Genomic DNA, 18,452 nt, shown 5'->3' with positions numbered 1-18,452 from the left:
CAGGTTTGGGGTGCCTGAGCAGCAGGATCAGGGGGTGGTGCCCACCTCTCCCTCCCTCACCTTTTCCAGAGGGGTTTTAGTGTCTGCAGAGTGCCAAATTCCCAGCCTGAGACAAAGGAAATGCCCTTCTGGCCACAAAGCTTTTTATCCCCTTGTTCAGAACCATCACCTCTTCCATGCCATGGGTGAAACAGGTGGGAGTTATCCCTTACACCAAGCTCTTGGGCAGGGTGTTCATTCCTTGTCCTCCTCTTCCTCTTATTTGCTTTTATATACATTGAAGTGTATATCGATATTTTGTTTGTTGTTGTTTTCTCTAATACAAGTGAACACAAATGTGATGTGGGGATAAATTCCCTTCTCTAAAACACTTTGTGGTCACAGGAATGCACACGTTTGGATTTACACACCCACACACATTCCAATATCAAAAAAAAAACAAAACAAACAAACAAAACAACAAAAGGTGTAGTCCCAAAACTAAGATGCTTTTATAAAAGTTAAAAGGCCAAATTTCTCTATTGGCTTTTATCCTTCATTAAGAGCAAGGAGATTACCTGAAATCCTGATTTATTCTTCATATTCTGCCTGAGTTAATTTTAAAATTCCAATCAACAGATGCGAGGAAGAGAGAGGGGAAAGCTCGTGGGGGGCCACGTCAGGCTTTGAAAGGAAAATTAGAGAGAATGTTTCCCTTCGTAATTATTTTCTCCTTTGGGTTTCAGGTTACCAGACCTGTTATTTAAAGGATGCTTTCTCCAAATGTGTTGACTCCAAAATATGTCCCCTTTAAAAGAGTAAATCCAAGAGATTGGGAGTGGGAGCAGAAGGGAAAAAGGACAGAAACAAACCGCCTAAACCGAGTCCTGATCTCTATTTTTGGGTTGGTTTTGAGCATCTTTCATTATAAGCATCTTATGATTTGGTTCAGCGATCTTGGCTGTTTAGCTCTTCACAAACGGGGATTTGCTATCCTCACTTCTGAGGGGGGAAAGGAGCAAGGGGAAAAATGAAAATAAAAATAATAATAAAAAAAGAAATAAAAAGCCACAGGCTCAGCTTTGAGCACTGGCTGTGCTGTAAAACCTCACAGAAGCTGCAGCGAGGGCTGTGGATGATCCACACCTGGCTGCAAAGAGTGCAGGAACTGACAGAGGGGAAAAGCCACGGACACTGGACTGGGCTGGGCACATCCCATCCACCACAGGGCAGCTGTCACCCACAGACACATGCACACACAGAGGCAGGAGGAGGAGAAAAGAAAGATGCAGGTGGCTGCAGAGGACGTGGGAGAAGGCAGAGTGTTCCCTTGAGCGTTAGCAAGCCAGGCAGACACTTGGAACTAATCATGGCAATTGCGCCCGGGGGGTTTGAAAATCAATCCATAAAACGAGCGATGGCAAAGGGAGAGGTGGAGGGCTGAAAGGCCTTGGTTGTTGAGCGACAGGAGAGGTGAAAACCATGAGTTTCTTCCTTTTTTTTTTTTTTAGTTTTTTGGGTTTTTTTTTTTTTTGCAGTGTCGACACTTTAAACATACTGTTCCTTAGGACAGATGTAAGGAGCCCGGGAGCCGGGAGGTGGGCAGCAGAAGGAGATGTCGGAATGGTGAGGATAAAGCTCTTGTGGGAGGTCTGACAAGGGGGCATAGACATGAGGGATCTTCTCCAGATATCGATCTTCATGTGAGTAACAGCGGGTCAGGTAATCACTCGCATTCGATATCTCTGAGTGACACTTTCCAAAGTTCTGCAAAGTAGAGACAAAAGGCAACGGGTGAAAACTCCGGGATGGCCGGCCAGAAAATAAAAACCACACACAGCTCCTTGCTGACACACACACGGAGAGCAAGCAAGGCTGGAATGTTAACCAGTTCACCAAGCTCTCTGCTTCAGGAAAATGGAGAGCCAGGTGATAAATCCCTCACGCTGCAGGGTTTTAGCCCAACGCCCTGAAATACCCATGGATTGTTGATGAATACGGATGGTTTGGGCACGGTTTGTCCCTTGTCTGTAAATACTCTGCTCTCTGGGCAAAACAAGCAGCCAACAAAGGAAGGGCGGTTTATTTTCACTCTTTCTAACTCTTTGCATGCCTGAATTTTGGTTGAAGGCGTCATTAATCTAAGCCAGGCCCGTGTTCTTCCATTTAAAGGGCTCAGGTGTCCTATGAGGAGCTTGGGATGCAAAATCTGCTGATCCTCATATGGGAGACAGAAATACTGGGCTTCTCCTGTGTGAACAGCTCCTCGAGAACCTCGGGGGTTTGGGAGTCAAATCAACTACAGAGGACATAAAACCACTCTAGAACCCGTCCCGTGTTTTCCCTCTGCCGGTGTTTGTGTCTTTTCTCTCCCGGGTTTGGGGCAGCATCTCTCCCACAGCCCAGGGCTGCGGTTCCCCAGAGGGTGGCAGCAGATGGGAAGGATTCCTCCCCTCTCCCAGACCCTTCCCTGCTTTGGAATCCCTGCAGGATGACCCAGGCAGGACGGAGGATGGTTTTTAAAACCGACCTGCACTCAGGGGATGCTCGCCAGGAGATAATTTCTTCTCCAAAAGGGAGCAAACAGCGCTGGAAAACGCTTTGATGCTTGTGGTTTGAGCGGGGGCTGTTTGAAGGGAACAACTTGCCCTTGAGTCCTTCCTTGTTCCCTTTCAAAACCTTGGGAACAGTTTAATGGAAAGGACAAGGGTTTGACCCTCAGGAGAAAACGCCTGGAGGAACAGAACAATCCACTCGGCTCATCTGCTGTCAGCTCCTGGATGAATATTTCACCAGGATGCTCTAAAAAAACACAAACAAAACAAACCAAAAAAACCCCAAAACAAAACAACCCTCCCGCCCCCCAAAAAAAAAAACCCCAAAAACCAAAAAATAAAAATAAAAATAAAACCCTACAGAAAACAAGGTGTTGACAATAATTTATTGATGGCTCAGACCGCTGGGAGAGGCACAGAGGCAATTTTGGGAACAGCCTGGCTGAGCCCAGGGAGAGAAAGTTTCCCTGAGCCCCAGGAAAACAGCAGCAATGCTGAGGCCAAGCTCATTCTCATTTCCCTTCCACTGGCAAAACTGTTTAACCCACAGACTGAGCTTTTAAAAGTGAAATTGCTCTGCTGGGATCCTAAATTCGGGTGGGCCATTCCCACAGTTTTTGCCCCCTTTAGCCTTTTAATTGCCAAGTGAAAATGTGGGCAAGGGCAGCATCAGAGCTCTTTAACCGGAGGAACCCAAGCCAGGGGCCAGGAAAAAGCCTCACTAACTTCACCTTAACCTTAAATAAATGTTTGCTGTTCTTCTGATGGCCCCAGCTGATAAAAAGACATAAAAAGGGGCTCACAGATGAAAAAAAATGGGATGTGCAAAGTCCTGTCCCTGTGCAATCTACTCTCAAGAGCCGTGACACTCAACAGAACCCCTTTTCACACCTGGAAGGGGGAAAAAAAAATCTATTTAGCCACGTTGTCCTCCTGCTTTATAGAGATCATTAATTTTCTGGGTTAAGCTAACCTGAAAGGGAAGTTGTCTTAATTACAGAAATTTAGTAAGACAAAGCACGCGAGGGGGTTTCTTGTAATTTGCCGTCAATTAAGTGGGAGGGGAAGTCAGTGAGCTTTTTGAGGAAGGCAGAGGATTTGCTGTGTGCAGCTCTGATGGACAGAAAGGTCTCCTAGGAGAGAGCCTCAGCTGGCAGAAGTGGGAGCCGAGCTGGGTGTGATCAGCTGGCAGCAAAAGTAAGACACTCCTTTGTGGGTTGTGACAATAGACGGGGTCAGAAGAGCGTTTTTCTTCTGCTTATCTCCCAGTAAATGTGGCCATCAGACGAAGCCTGGCCAAAGACGCCAAGTGCAGTCCTCTCAGCACTTCTGTTTGCACAAATCCTGAGTGCAAACAAACCCTTTCTTTCCGTGCTGGCCCCTGCTTTGTGCTCCCTCCTCACAGGTGAGGGCAGGGCAGGGCAGCTGGAGGATGTCAGGGCCCGAGGAAGACAATTCCCTGTGTCCCTTTACCTTTCCTCAGCACCTGAACCAGGAGTCGCTTTGTTCCCTGAACTCATTTCCAGAGTGGCAAAAAGGAGGAGAACAAAGCCAGCCTGGTGTTTTTAACATATTTAGCAGCCGGTGCCCTTTGACTTCCTTCCCCAGTCCCACTGTGACTTTTCCCCAATCTAATTTATCTTTGACGAAGTTTGAAATTAAATTAGGGCTAATGAACTAATTAAATTGAACTGGCACACGATTCTAGCACCTTCCCCCACCTGACTTCTCCCACTTGCCTTTGTCTCCAGCATGGCTCCATGCAATTCTTCATTATCTGGGTTACATCCTCCCCTCTCAGTTTTATTTCCAAGAGCTTGATTAAGGGGGGAAGTCAGCAATCTCTCCATTTCAGACAGCCTGGCAGATTACCTTTAAACAGGCTTTGTTTGATTGAATTAGGGAGCTTTCATTTCTGCCATGACTTTAACTCAACCCTTCTCCATCCCTCCACACCCGATTCCATCTTTCCTTCTATTTGCAGAGCATCTCTTTGGGTAGCAGGAGGTGTGAGGCAGCTGACCACGTCCTGTACTTTTAATCATCTCGGAATAATGAGTTCTTCCTGGTCTGAAAGTGAAAAACTCCTTCTCAGTGACCTGAGGGTTTCTCTGCTGTGGTTCTTGGGAAATCTGAAGATTTCACAGGTGAGGGTTGAGGTAATGGTTTTGTCTGCTTGGCCAAGCTCATGGCAAACACCTTTCTGCACTTGTGCAATGTGTTCAGCTGCGTTTTTCCTGGCTGGGAAAAGCCCCTGCTGCTCAAAACTCCTGAAATTTTGGTTCTGCTACTGAACCCTGACCCTCCTCATCTGTGGGTCATGAATTTGGGGCTGCAGCACAGGCTGATGGCCAGGAAGAAGCAGCTCTGTTGAGTGATGACATGACAAAGCTACTGACACACTGTGGACCAGCCAGTGCAGAGGCTGTGGGTGTTGGGGGACGGGAAATACACTGGGAACTAGAAAAAAAAAAAAAAAAAAAGTATTTCCTCCCGATGTTGGGAGCCTCTTTCCTCCCCCAGGTCTGAACTCCCTGTTTAGAGAATTTAGGCTGTTTTTCTACTTCCAAGTATGGCCATGATTTTAGGGATCTCTGGGCAGGTTCCTGCTCTGTTTGAGGCTTTATCTGTGAGGGAGTTCTTGGGTAATCCTTGTCCTGAGTGAAGAACAAGCCTCGATGTGTCAGGGATGGGCAGGAACCAGTGATCCTGAGCTTGGGCTTCTGTGAGGACAAAACCGACGTGGGGCAGAGGGATTCACCCCCTGGTTCAGGAAATAAAAGGGTTGAGCAGAAATTCCCAAAATACAGAGCAAGGACCTGTGGTGATGGATGCATTCAGACACATGCAAGTATTAATAATGCAGAAAAAACTCGCTCAGGATGTTGCATTCCTTCTCACAGCATGCTCTTCCCTTCCCCTGCTGCCTCTGGTACGTACCTGCTCCGTGTTCCTACAGCACCTCACACCACCAAATCATCCCAAACATTTCCCTCCTCGCTGTTTCTCTCCCAAATCCTCCTCTCCACCCTTTTGGAGTCGAGTCAGGCTGATCTCCTCATTTAAAAATGGGAGACTAATAAGGAGCCACACTCTTTGCTTTGTTTCTCCTGCAATTTGGAAATGGGAATCTGAGCCCTGGTCACTGATTTGTTGTGTTCTTGGTCCAAGTTTGATGGTTTCCAGCTATTCTTGCTGCAACAGGGACGAGAAATTCCCAGGCAAAACCGAGAGCTGGAGTGTGGGGAGGTGAAGGGGGAGGAAAATTAAAAAAGCATAGAAAAAAAAAATCAAATTGCCCTGATCTGTGGTGTGCCTTAGCAGGGAGATTACACCTTCAAAGCACCATATGACTGGCTTTATTTTTACTTCAGAGAGACTGGGAGGATTTCCAAATTTGGATTTGGAGGATTACTGTCCTTTTGCTGACAATAAAATTCCCCACCCTGGGGAGAACGAGGCGAGACCTCCCAAGATGGATTAGGGAGCTCTTGCCTTGTTTGGAACAGTGGGAGCAGCCCGAGAATCTGCTGGGAATGGGAGGTGAAGAGAGAGCGGCTGGTTTCAACCACCCTTTCCTCAGGGCTGGAATTCTCATCCCAGGGAGGATGAGGGAGGTTGGAAGTGCCTGAGAGTCCAATGACAAAGTGACTAAAAAAACCTGTATTTAACCATGCTCTCCTCCTGCTTTATAGAGATCATTAATTTCCTGGGTTAAGCTAACCTGAAAGGGAACTTGTCTTAATTACAGAAGTTTCTTGAGCCCCCCCAACAAATGGAGAAAAGGTAAAAAAAATAATAAAATAAAAGCAAACCCATCCAAAACTTACTGTCCACTCTCGCTCGTTACGTCTACGAAGACCTTGATCCTCATTCTGGGAGCAGGAGTGGGTGAGACACCGCAAGAGAGAGAGGTTATGGATCTGCTCCGGCTCGGGGCTGCTGCAGACACTCACCTAGGAGGGCTTTTGCTACTGCAGGGGAGCTACAGGGCTGCTTCCAGCACGGGAAAACCAGGGAGCACAGGGAGAGAGGCGGACTGGAGCAGCCCCCTGCATGCCTCACATCCAGGTGTGTGTGCTGCACCCTCACCCGCAGAGTTCCTCCTCTCAGGGAGCACTGGGTGGTCCAGGAGGCTTGATAAAAATGTCATTTTCCTCCTGGTTATCCTCCTTTCTTTCCTTCCTTCCCAAGGAGCCAACGTCCTTTATCTCCTCCAAGCTGTCCCTTATCTTCTCCAGTCTGTCCCTTTCTGTCCCCAAGCTGCTGCTGCTTCTCTGGAGCCTCCTCTGATCCACCTGAGGTGACCAGGAGGGGTTCAAGGACCTGCAAAGCACCTCTCCATTTTCTGTCTGTCTTTTCTCCTCTCCCTTCCCTTCCTCTAAACCCACAGATCCTTCCTGCTGCTGGAAAGGCAGCAAAATAAAAGGGAAGGAGCAAGGCAGAACCTGGAGTCACCACAGCCTCAGGAGTACACAGGAGCCAAGGAGAGGGGCACCAGTGGCATTTCCTTGGCCAAAAACTCTTGGAATCATCCAGCAGAGGTGGGAAAGGAGAGATCTCTCCCTTCCAGGGATGTGGTGGCTTCAACACCTGAGAAAAAGCTGTGATTATGGGATGAAGTCATAGGAAGAGTTGAAGGCACCCGATTTTAGTGGTTTTCTATCCAAAAAATCATCATTCAAAGGGTTACTGGAGATGATCCAGAACAACCGAGTCCTAATCACCCCCTGCCACAGGACCTTGAAGCCTGAAAGAGTTTGGTGACACTTGAACAAGTCAGGAGAACAGGGCTCAGTCTGTGTCTGGTTTTAAGGAGAGCACCAAGGGAAATAATCTCTCCCTCTCTCCCAAGCAATCCAAACGTGCCACCTGCACCAAGGTCACGCCACGCCAGCGCTGTCACTGTCACATGCACAGTCCCTCTGTGCCTGTCTCCTATCCATGGAGTCTTTCAGCTTCAGGAACCTTTAGGTGTTCCCATATTCTCTCACATCCTCTCCCACCTTGTTCTTTCACACATGCACATATGCTCCATCTTCTCTGGAGTTCCTTCCACATGCACACAAACCCTTCTTCTTTTTTACTTTCCTTTTTTTTTTAGATTTTCCTTTCAATCTTTCCCTTTTCCTTCATCCTGGCCTGGAGAAAAAGACTCTCTTAGCATCTCTGAGTTGCAGAAATTCCCTGAACCAGAGCAAGGACTTCAAACCCACCTGGAGCCAGGGGGAGGCAAACCCCTGCTCTGCCAGGAGCCCTGTCGCCCTCTCCCACATGCCTGGCTGCAGGAAGCAAAGGGAAAACACAGCAAAAAATAATAAAAAAGAACATGCAGAGAGGCAAGGCAAAGGCATTCTGGGCAGCACCCCCAAAAAACCAGGGCAGCAGAGAGACAGAGAGACAGAGAGCAGGCAAGGAGGGACAGACGGGACGCAGAGGGAGCGCTCCAGAGGGAAGGAGAGATCCAAGGAGAGGGGAGAGGTGATTTGGAGGGGTGCAGTGAGGGAGGCAGAGTGCCGTGTGTACCTTGAGGCCAGAACCTGAGGGGAAAGGGCCTAGAGTGACATGCGCTAGCGTAAGTTGGGCTGGATGGTTGCATACTCGACTAGGTCTCCGCCAGCATGGATGGAGGTCCGAGGGCTGGGTGACGCGGCCAGAGCCGACGTGTCCAGCTCTGCATACTGGACATCACAGTCCTTGTTGCCAGGGTTCTGGAGAGAAGAGAGCAGCAAGGCGGTGAGGGGGGGACATGAGGGAAGGGCAGGGAGGAGGTGTGGGGAGTGAGGACACAGGGTCCGTGCAGATGGTTGAGGGGTGAAGACAAGACACGGGGTGAGGTGAGGGGGAGTGAAGGGGAAGAAAGAAAAGAAAGGGTGAGGAGGGAGAGGAGGAGGAGGAGGAAGAAAAAACCAGTTAAAAAAGAGGGAGGTAGGGAGGTGATGAATAATCAGTCAGGTAAAATCCCAAATCAAAGCAGAAATCCCAAAGGCGCTGCTCCCCGGAATGCAGGGCTGAGTGACCCAGCACTGCCCGTTCCCTGGGGCTGCTCCCCAGCACCATCCCACTGCTCTGATCTTCCCCTGGAGCCCTCTGGGATCAGCATTTCCCTTCGCTGGGGTTGGATCAGCGAATTCAAACCTTGTCACGCACCTGAGCTCTCTGTTTTAACCCAGGAATTTGGGAGTCCGTTGCGAACTCAGGTTTGGGGAAGATGAGTGAAAATCGCTGGTTTGAAGTTTGGATTTTGGGAAGCAGAGAACCCGGAGGGAACGGCTTGAAAGCCAAAACTCCAAAGGGATGGCCACAGGGGAGTGGCACCGCTTGGCCAGCGCTGTTCTGCCCCGAAGTGGGGACTGCTGAGCTCTGAAGTGCCTCGTTGAACCCGAGGCTTGGCCGCACAGCTTGGCACTGCAGATTAACTCCACAGCACGCCTTTGTCATTGTAACGCGGCCTAAGAGATGCTAAAAGCATCCCCCTTCGGCATGGAAATATTTATGGGTGTTCCTCCGCTAAGCAGGCTTATCAGCAAGGGCTGCATGAATGGAATAACATCCAATTTGTCTGATCATGCCGGTAATAACTGGAGAAGCCTGGGAGGCAGGATGGATGGCTCAGAGAGCTCGTGGAATTCCCTGGGGAATTTGGATCACCAGGAGGAACCTTGGGGCATGCAACCACCCTGCAAGGGGCATCCTGGCTTCTTGCCCCGTGGAGTTTCTTTATCCCTCACTTTTGGGGCTGGTTTCAGCATCAGCCAGGCATCTGCTGAACCTCTCTGAGAGGAGAGAGTTGTCTCATCCAAACAAAACAGCTTCCCAGCCTCTCTCTCTCTCCCTTTCCAGAATGGCTGCCCCGCATGGCAGTGATGCACAAGGTGTTTAATTTGAAAGTGTTCCTCTCCTCTCCGTTTGGAAGGGTCCTCAGCCACCTACCAGCTGTGGCTGAGCCGGTTTTAGACGTTTATGGCCCTGCAATGAGCTGGTTCAGTGCCTGTTGCTGGAAGGGGCTGTTCCGCTCTGTGATTGTCTCTGCCTGCTGCTCTGGCCCGTGCCAGGGCTTGGCTCCCTGCTCCTGCCCCTGGGCCACGGGGATGAGGGGAATGATGGGGAACGGGGCTGCAGCAGCATCTCCAGTGCTCAGCAAAGCTGCGGGAGCAGAGGGCTGGAGGTCACCTCTGTCCTGCCCTTGGTGGCCAGATGGCAGCGGCGCGTTGTTGGCATGAACGCTGCATGTCCTGTGGAAACTCTCTGCTCCGTGTCTGGACCCGGAGTTTGGGCATTTAGGAAAATTAGCAATTCTAACTCCAGTCTCAGACCTAAATCCAGGCTTTTCAGAGCTCTTTCCCCCTGAATTTTGTCTCCCAGTACCTCCCTGACTCCTGGAGGAAGGCAGACTAAGTTTTACCTCCTCATTCCTACTCTGTCTACTTTGCCTCGCTCCTCTCCTGCTTCCTTCCCACAGGAGGTGTTTTCCCCATGGATTTCCCTTGCTTTCTCCTGCTCCTGGCTGCCTGTTTGGAGCAGAATTTATTACAATATCAATAATGTGCCGTGTATACAAGGCCCAGCAGTGCCTCACGCAAGCGCCGGGTGTAAATCATCACCACGGGCACCCCGGTAATTGCCCTGCAAACCCAGAGGAATTATTTTGCTGTCTGCAGCAATGAAACTTCCCCTTCTACCTGTGCAAATGGGCCCTGCTGACACGGGCACTAATCACAGCTCTGCTCCTACACTCGCTGGTGCCCCCACCTCCCTTTGGCTCCTGCTGCCCCTCACATACACATGGAGCATCCACCTGGCACAAAAACACTGCCAGAGCGCACCTGCCCTCACCCACACACCTGAAGCACACTCTCCAGCCCCTTCCTGCTTCGATGTCTTTGTTGTCACCCCAAAATTGCCCAGAGGAAAGGCTGCAGGCAGCCCCCACACCCCGACACCCACCCCTGCAGCCTCAAGTGTCCACAGCGCCGGCCTTTTGGGGCTGTCAGCTCTGTGTTGGCTTTCCCACAGCCTGCAACACCTAAAAATACATATTCATTCCTGGTCCTGCTCCCTCCTGCAGGTCTCCTGACCCTGCAGACGTGCCCCAGCCTCTCCCCTTGTCCTGGGCTCCTGCCAGCTCACGTCCCCACACATGTCCCTGCACACCCTGCTGCAGGTTCCTCCTCCACCTGCCTCTTTTATTCTCTCCTGGCACCTCTCCCATGCCCCCCTCCCTCACGCTTTGCCATCTCTAATCACTCCCATTCTAGCGCTGTGAAATCTCAACCCCAGGCAGTGGCTTTTTGTGCCGCCTGGTGATAAATCTGGTTCGTCCCAAATTACGAGGTTTTTTGCACGATTCATTGAAGGCTGAGTGCATCCCGCCCCATTTTCCTGCAGAATCGGCTCCCTTCCACTCTCATCTTCTTCACTCCCCTCCCAGGCCAAATCTGCAGATGAGGTACAGGCAGAACAAGAATATCCTGCCTTTCTGCTGCGCCTTTCCCTCCCGAGGATCCCAGAACCACGGACACCCCGGAGCAGGAGCAGGGCTGGAGCTGCTCGGGGTGTGCTTCCCTCCTCATCCTCCGGCTGACCCAGCCCTCAGGTGAAGGACTGGGCAGGTCTTGCTCCATCCTGTTGTTCCCTGGGGGTTCCCACCCCTCACAATCCCGCTGTGACATGGAATGGAGGCTTCTGCAGTGCATTCAGGGTGAAAAAAAAAGCGATGCAAGCCACTTTTTTTCCCTGCAGGGAGGAAGGCAAAGCTCATTCCTTTGCAAAGCATGACCCACCCCTGGCCTGGCTGTGGCAGCACGTCCTGCCCGTGTGATCCGGGAAGAATCCAGCAAAATCAGCACTCCTTGGCAGCCAAGGACATCCTTCCCTGCCTTGCCAGCCCCAAACTCGACCAGCCAGCTGCCTGCCCAAGGGATTTAGGGAGGAATGGGAGCAGGCTGCATCCTGCTGCTGGGGCAGAGAGCCAGAGCACGGCACAGGTACGTGCTGGGTGAGCCAGGGGAGCTGGCCAGGGACAGGGCTCACCCACAGCTGGGCCAGGCCCGTGCCAAGAGCTGTGGCAGCAGCTGGAGCTGCCCAGACACCACGTCCTTGCTGCAGAGCCAGCTCTTCGTGGGCCAAGTGAAAGGAAAGCTCCTACAGGCCGTCACCTCCTGGCTGAATCCAGGGGTGAGGAGCAGTGCCAGGCTGGGTGGGATGTGGAAATGCATCTTCTCCGGCCAGCAGCGAGAGCAGCAAACTCTGTTCCCATGGTTACGGAGCAGCAACCCATCAGGCCCCATCTCACATCACTAACTCTGCCACTTAATTAACTGACTGCTCGTTATTTCCCAAAATGAGCTCCTCCGTCCTCCCGCTTGCCTGAAATTCAGCTTTCAGATGCTATCCAAGCAGTGGGCTCGCTCCAGCATCCTGTGTTTCATTTAAAACTCAGCAAGGATTAGAAAGAGCTGGGGAGCAGCCCCAGGACTGAGGCAGGGCTCCATGGGGAAGTTTTCCTTTAGGGATGAAGTCAATAGGATCACATCCACCCTGCTCAGTGCAGAAATGTTCTTTTTGATTTCCAACGCCCCGGGCGTCTGCCTCGCTTCAGACTTGTGCCAGCTTAAGGTCACCGGGCCCTGTCCCTGCATTATCTGCACAGGAACACACATGGCAGGGTCACACCGGGCTGGGCTGGGTTATAATTAGTGGTGTTCATGAAAAATGACTCCAGTCTGGGTTGATATTTATACCTTTCTCCAGCCAGGGAGTTCATTGTGCTGGAGCACGGGGCTGGGTGTGCAGTGCTCTGAACTCCTCGTGAGGAGGAGGCTGGGAGACACCTGAAGGGTTTTCATTGGGATATCTCATCTCCTATAGGTAAAAACCCCACAGCATCCCCATGCCATGGGGTGAGGGAGGGAAAGGATGCCGTCCAAGGGCTGGGAGGAGGATGGTTTTCTGTTTTCTCATTAAAAAAACACCCTCTAATCTTACCTCTTTTCTGTTCCCCACGCCTTTGCAGCTAACATTTCCTCACTCCTTGCAAACCAGCCTTTCCCATGTGACTGCCAGCATCTCCTCCTGACCCTTAATCTCTCCCCGCTGCTGCTGCCTCACATTAACATCTCCCCATCTGAGGCTGAACAAATCCACACTCCAGAAAAAAATAAAAAAACAAGAAAAAAAAGGGTTTAAAGAACTTGTTGTTGTCAAGTGAGAGTCAAACGCTGGCACGCTCTGCCCTGCAGATAATTGCTTTGTGAAGCTCTCACTGCTGCTTCCCTCAGCTGCAAACTCCACCAGGGGCTCCTTGCAGGAGGTGAGGAGTGGCCAGGGTGGGCTGCAGGTAAAGGATTTGAGGTGGGCAGGGCGTTCTACCCATAAAGGCACAGCCCTGGGACCTCTGGAATTGGGCTGGGCTGAGAGCAGAGTGTGGAGGCTGCTCTCCTCCAGGCTGGGATAATCCTGGCCTGTGGATGGTGGGGATGTAGTTTTTTTGGGGTGAGAGGTGCCGTGTGCCAGGTGAGGCTGGGCAGTGCCACTGTCCCCCTGTGCTCCTTACCAGTTTGTCACTGTAGGGAGAGGGCTCGGGGGCTGCCATGTCATAGTAGGGGGTCTGCAGAGGGAACTTCTGGATCTCCTCCTCATGTTTCATGTTGTCCAAGTGAACAACCTGGAGCAGAGCGGGGAGAAGAGGGATGAGAAGAGCAAGGGTTATCCTCTGGCACAGCTTGGGGCAAGCTCTGCTTCAGGTGACACCACAACCAAACTCCTCCAGGCCTCAATATCCACCAAAGGGACAGAGCAGGATCCAAATTACTGCTTTTAATTAGTGCCAGACTCTGGGGATCTTGGGGGGACAAGCCACAGAGTCATAGTGTCATAGAGTCACAGAACAGTTTGTGTTGGAAGGGACCTTAAAGATGATTTAGTCCAAACCTCCCACTAGACTAAGTTTCACAGTGCCCCATCCAACCTGCCCTTGAAAAATCCTTGTTTTCTGTCCCTCAAACCCAAGCCAAGAACTTTTTTGCTCTTGCAGCCCCCATTTCCCAGAATCCAGGCACTGTGGACTCTGCTTGGAGTCAGTTTTCCACGCCAGAGGTGGGAATTTGCAGGTTTTTACCTGGATGTCTTCTGGAGTCAGGTGGCTTTTCATGTCCTGTTTCCTCTTTGGTGGAGGGGCAGGTTTGTGGGACGGAGGAAGGTCAATCCTGCAGGGCAAGAAGAAGCTGCTGAGTAGAAGGCAGGAGGAAAGGTTCTGCTGCTTTGATGTGCCCAAGGACTTGATTGTGTTTGTCACCAAACTGCCAATACCATCACATAGATTATCCTCAGGAACTCCCCCTCGTGCCCTTTGTCTCACCTCAATTAGAATTGTTAATGGAAATAAACTCCCTCCAAGCGTTCTGTCCCTATTGCAGGCAAATCCTGGTGTCAGTTTGCAGATCCCAAGGGATACCTGCAAACCACCCCTTGGGAGGAGCTCTGAGAGGTACCAGCAGGTGATAACAGGGTGATGCCAGCCCCAGTTGGGCAGTTCCTCCGGGCTGGTGGCCCTGGCACGGCTCCCCAGGAGGAATTTGAATCCTCCTCATGGACATGCCCTGCCAGGCGGGGACATTCATCCCCGACCCTCGCCGAGGATCAGCTTTTACCCCAGAGCGTCGGGATTGGCAGCCACGCTAATCCCAGCCTAGAGACTGTCTCTGCACATTCTGTTCACATGCACAGATGTGTCTAATCCTTTTACAAAACTTATTAAAACTCTGATCCACTAATTAGCCGGCTCCCCCCCTCCCTTCTGTCCGTGCAGACTCTGCTGGATCTGATGGAGATGGGCTCCTTCCCTTGGATTCCAGCGTGGGACCGGAATGTGCTGGTGGCAGCGAGGGCAGAACAGGTCCCCGGGGCTCTGTAAAACATTGACTCCATGGCTCCATAGAGAAGAAATGCTATTACCTCCGGGATCAGCCTCCACAATAGAGGCAGCACCTCCGCGGAGCTGGGCACTCGGCTGTGTTTCTATTCTCAGCTAAAGTGGCTCTTCCCTGAGCCTGGTGGAGGGCCATTGTGGGAAGTGGATTGTCAGGATGCATCTCCATCACAGGCCCCGCTGCTGTTGATGCAATTTCACCTCGTGGAGCTGGGTTTTGTTGTTTGTGTGCCTTTCTGCCTCTCCTGCCGCTTCCCCCCGCTCCTCTCCCCGCTATCCTCCAGTGCCCTCTCTCAAACGGGATTTAATGGAGCACAAAATGTGCCCAAGGTGTAACAACAATGAGGTGGGGGAACATAAAAGCGACCTCTGGGTGCTGGGCTGTCTGTGGGAGGAGGTGAAGAGCCGGTGACAGGATCGAGCTGTTCAGCAGAGCCCAGGGTAAATGCTCCTGGAGACCTTCCTGCTGCATAAAGTGACCTCCACACCACTCAGTTCCCTGCCTGGGATCTCTGCCGACCTGTGCCGGGCACAGCAAAGCAAGTCCTGCCCAAGGGGAGCCCCTGTGGTGGCCTCTGTCCCTGCTGCTGGCAGAGTTTATGTCACCCGAGGGTCCAAAACCGCAGCGCTGGTGGATGTGGACCCTTTCCAGACTCTTTGGGATGCACCCAGGGGTGCTCAGGGTCTGTCAGAAACGCCTCTCTGACGGCAGGATGTGACTCAGTCTCATTCAGGAGCCTGAAGCCACTGAGAAAGGAGGAATAGGATCGTCCTCTACCGAAAGAGAGGGACAGTGACACCGAGCCTCTGCCCCAAGGACCAAACCCAGCTCCTGGGGGAGCATCCCTGTGCTCCTGCAATGAGTGGAGCATCCCTGCACTCCAGGCCGGTGCTCAGAGCTCAGAAACAGGAGAGAGAGGGATGACAAGCACCAGGAAGGAAGGGAAAGCTGATCAGAGGAACGAGTCACAAACAGCAGGAAAACATTTTCCCGCCGAGTTTTCCCGCAGGACAGGTAGAGGAAGGGACAGAGGTGCTGTCCCCCGTGCCCACAGCAGCTCCAGCTCGGTGGGCAGTGCCTCTGCTACTCACAGGTCGTGGTCGGTGTGGGAGCGGCTCTTCTGCTGCCGCCGGTAGACGATGATGACGGTGACGGCCACGCCGATGATGAAGACGGCGGCGATGACGCCTCCCACGATGCCAATGATGCCTCCCGGGGCACTCTGAGGTAGTGGCTTGTCTGCAACACACAGGAAAGCACAGGGGAGAGGGTTACGACACAAAAAAACGCAGCTGGGGTTGGCACTGGTACCCCCAGGGGTTCCAGGAGTGAAGGTGGGGATGGATCCCAAAAGTGAGGATGGATCCCAAAAGCTTTCCCGAGTGTCCCTGCCTAGCAGCTCCATGGAGGGAGCCACATTCTATTGATGCTATTGAAACACACTGCTCAGAGCTCCAGAGGGGACAGGAATTGTGGCTACAACCGTGTCTCCAAGAGTTAAACACTTCCTCGCTGCGCTCTGCAAATTCATCCTCAGGTGTTTATTCCTGGATCCGCTTCTCTGCCTTTGTTCAGGCCTCAAAGGAAGAAGGGTTTGGGGAATAAAGGTGCTCCCAAGCATTCATGTGCACCTGCTGCTTGATACTGTTGAAGGATTCTGAAAGCCTTCTGCTGGGCTTTGTCACAGCGTCCTCGCTGAATTCCTGGTGCTGCTGGAATGTTCCGAACGCCAGCTAAGGAGCAGCGCTCAGCTGATTGGGGTGGAGCAGAGGTTTGTGCACCCCAAATCATTCCACAAAACCAAAGGGATCCTGAGTGCAGGATTTAGGGGCAGGAGGGAGATGGAGCCAATCTTGTATTTCATCCCCTGCTCTGTGACCTGGGCCAGCTCCTTGGTGACAAACACGGGCCTCATCCAAAGGAAACTCATCCCGATGGGAAAGCGCTTTGAAACCTGCGATAAAAGGATTTAATTTGCTCTACCTTCCAACCTAATTAAACTTGAAAACTAGCTAATTGGTACTTTGTACTTACAACTCCGGCAGTGATGAAAGGAGGAGATAATTGGGGTGGAGGAAGGAGGAGGAGGAGGAGGAGGAGGAGGAGGAAAAGATATTCAGGGGAGGGGAGCAAGACAGGGATGAGGGAACAAGGGGCTTTGTAGAACTTGGCTGTCACATCTAATTTTTGTACTTTTCTTAATGCCCTGGCTACTGGCTGCTCTCAGAGTCCAGATTGGGCTAATGGACCTTATTCTGCAGCAATTTTGGCTTTGGGTACCAGAATCTCCCCTAAACTACCCATCCCCAAGGCCTCGGAATTAGGCCCACTTTCCATGTGCAAAGCAATAAAACGAAATGTATGTGGCTATAAAACATCTGCGCACATCCCCAAGCCACACAGGACGATGAATCCAGGACTTTTGAGGGTGAAAAACCTGCCTTTTTCTCCCACTTCACCTCCATGGGTCCAGCCCTTGTTTATCCTGAAACCCCACGTGCCAGGCGTGGTCTCAAAAGGATCATTTCCAAGAGAGAATTCCCAGGTCTGCCCTCGCAGCCAGCCTTCCCAGATTTGCTGCTGTCATCTGGGAGTGAACTCAGGTGTGCAAACATTTCCCTGGGAATCAAACAGCTCCCCCCTGCTGCTCTGCTCCATCCCAAACTGCACAAAGCACTTGAGCTCCCAGCCCCACGCTGAGGAATTCAGCTGGGAATCGCTCTGACACTGATCCTCCGTTCCCTATCCCACAAATTCCTGCTTTTCTCATGCCAAATTTTGACACCCTGGAGCACCCATGGCTCAGCATCCCACCGTGCCCCTGCCTTCCTCTGCTCCTTAATGAAGAGCTCCGAGCTCTGTGTTGGTGACAGGATGCTGGAGCCATCAGAACCCGCCCTGGCAGCCACTTTTCTCCCTCCTCCCTCCTGCACAAGCCACAGCACCTTGTAAATAACATCAATGCCTCCAGACAGCTCTCTCACCGCTGACATGTCGCCATCCAAACCTCCCCCTCAGCCCAGCACCGGGGATTGTGGCTGTAAAGAATGTCCCAGTCACTTTGGCTGGGGCATTTCCCGTGATGGATTGGCCCCTGGTGGCTCTGGGGATGGCAGGGAACATCAGCCTCCTGCTGCCGCTGTAAATCAGGTCTGTGTGTGGAGGGGAAAGAGGGTGGAAGGAGAGTGAGGGAGAGGAAAGAAGTAAATAAAATGGATCTCCAGGAGCTCAGGTGAGGCTGGGCAATGTCAGGAAAAGGACTGAGAAAATTTAGAGATGGGGGAAGTGCAGCAGAAGAGGGAGAGATGAGTACAGGGCAGTGGGTGAAGTCAGTAAGGGGAAGAGGTGATGCCTTCAGTTTTATCTTTGGTGTTTTTCATGTTCTGTGGTGCCCAGGGAGCAGCTCTGAGCTCACAGTCAGTGTCACTCAGCTCTGCACACAGCAGGGACACAAAACAAATCCTTCTCCTGCTGCACACCAAGGACAACTTTCAGCCCCAAAGCACAAACAAGGGTGGGCTGGAGGGAGGGACAGGGATGGGACCTCACAGCCTGGGGCTGGAATGGGACAATTCAACCCCAATGTGCAAATGGACCAAAACTTACAAAAATGTGAGACCTCATGACCTGTGGTCCATTTTGTGTCCATTTTCTGTCCATTTTGGGTCCATTTTATGACCATTTTATGTCCATTTTGTGACCATTTTGGGTCCACCTTGGGTGCAGCCCCGGCCAGGCTCTTGTCCTGCCCAAGGTGCACCCTAAAAGCCTTTCAATAAATCTCTGTTTTATTCTCCAGCCCTGTCCAGTCTCTATTTCAGGTCAGGCATCAGAGGAGAGTGAAAGAACGAAGGAGCCCAAGGAAAACTGCAGATATTTGGGGTGTTTATGAGAGTCCCTCCTCCTCTCCAAGTCTCTGTATGAACACCCCGGTGTCACAGCCTGTCCCAGGGCTGGGTGGCCTTGTAGGGACAAGCACCAGGCCATG

The 18,452-nt window shown here is 51.7% G+C and overlaps 1 protein-coding gene across 1 annotated transcript; it reads right to left on the bottom strand.

Moving 5' to 3' along the window:
* Positions 1-1,025: 1,025 nt before the first annotated feature.
* On the bottom strand, positions 1,026-17,457 carry LOC136370935 (uncharacterized). The gene is made up of 5 exons (XM_066334635.1): positions 17,358-17,457; positions 15,556-15,703; positions 13,654-13,741; positions 13,090-13,200; positions 1,026-1,746 (listed from the first exon to the last, which is right to left on the bottom strand). The coding sequence occupies exons 1-5, from the start codon at positions 17,455-17,457 to the stop codon at positions 1,528-1,530; spliced, it is 666 nt and encodes a 221-aa protein (XP_066190732.1). The 3' UTR covers positions 1,026-1,527.
* Positions 17,458-18,452: the final 995 nt, after the last annotated feature.

Source organism: Sylvia atricapilla, chromosome 23, assembly GCF_009819655.1.
Source record: "Sylvia atricapilla isolate bSylAtr1 chromosome 23, bSylAtr1.pri, whole genome shotgun sequence".
NCBI lineage: Eukaryota > Metazoa > Chordata > Aves > Passeriformes > Sylviidae > Sylvia > Sylvia atricapilla.
Note: the sequence above shows the minus strand (reverse complement) of the source record. Positions and strands in the feature narration are given on the sequence as shown.